Here is a 976-nt window from a genome sequence, read left to right as displayed (position 1 = left end):
ATGAAACTAGGATTCGCAGCATCCAGTAACGAAGCAGAGTATGAAGCCGTTATAGTAGGACTAAGAATGGCAGAAGACTTGGGAGTGAAAGACTTGATCGTGTACTCAGATTCAAATCTGGTGGTATGTCAGGCAAATGGGGGGTTCGTGGCCCGATGTCCAAGAATGGCCAAATACTTGAAGGTGGTGCATCAAAGAGCTAGCAAGTTTACAAAGCTTCAGTTTGTGCACCTAGGGCGCGGGGAGAATAGGCATGCAGACGCTCTGGCATATGTGGCTGCCGCCATGCTGGGGTCAGAAGAAAGAACTATAAAGGTGGAAAGACTGGAGAGGCCAAGCACAGAGGAGGTGATGGAGGTGTCCCAAGTTGCAGAGGAAGAAGGGGGGTGGATGGATCCCATCAAGCGCTTTCTAGAGGAAGGGGAGGTGACGGCTAGGAACGAGAAAAGGAGGTTGGAGCAGGCGTCTCAGAGATATGTATTAATGGAAGGGGAACTATAACTAAAGAACTTTAATGGGCCATTGCTGAAATGCCTGGGGCCGCGATTATCTTCAAAAGTACTGGCAGAATTGCACAAAGGGGACTATGGGAGTCACTCCGCAGGGAGGACTACGGCACATTGGTTAATGACGCAAGGCTATTTCTGGCCTCATATAAAACAGGATGCAGTAGAATTTGCTAAGAGGTGTGACAAGTGTCAGAGATTTGCACCTGCGGAGCCCCTACATAATGTCTCCAGCCCTTGGCCCTTTACCATGTGGGCGTTGGATATCGTAGGGTCATTGCCCATGGCTAGTGGCAAAAAAAGATATATGTTGGCAGCCACGGACTACTTCACTAAATGGATAGAAGCCGTCCCCTTGCAGCAGATAAAGGAGGCTCTAGTGATTAAGTTTATATGGGAGAACATCATATGTCGGTTCGGGCTGCCGTATGCCATCGTTGCAGACAATGGGACACAGTTCACAGGAGCTA

General features: G+C 49.1%; 1 protein-coding gene across 1 annotated transcript; it reads left to right on the top strand.

The window, feature by feature from the left end:
- LOC147517729 (uncharacterized) lies at positions 1 to 501 on the top strand. Its single transcript, XM_086593684.1, has one exon. The coding sequence runs from the start codon at positions 1 to 3 to the stop codon at positions 499 to 501; it is 501 nt and encodes a 166-aa protein (XP_086449810.1).
- Positions 502 to 976: the final 475 nt, after the last annotated feature.

Source organism: Coptis chinensis, chromosome 2, assembly GCF_015680905.1.
Source record: "Coptis chinensis isolate HL-2020 chromosome 2, ASM1568090v1, whole genome shotgun sequence".
NCBI classification, from domain to species: domain Eukaryota; kingdom Viridiplantae; phylum Streptophyta; class Magnoliopsida; order Ranunculales; family Ranunculaceae; genus Coptis; species Coptis chinensis.
This window is presented reverse-complemented; position numbering and strand designations above follow the sequence as displayed.

Bases quoted from the DNA above. Each gene is read 5' to 3' on its own strand.
- LOC147517729 (XM_086593684.1), top strand. From the start codon at position 1: ATGAAACTAGGATTCGCAGCATCCAGTAACGAAGCAGAGTATGAAGCC.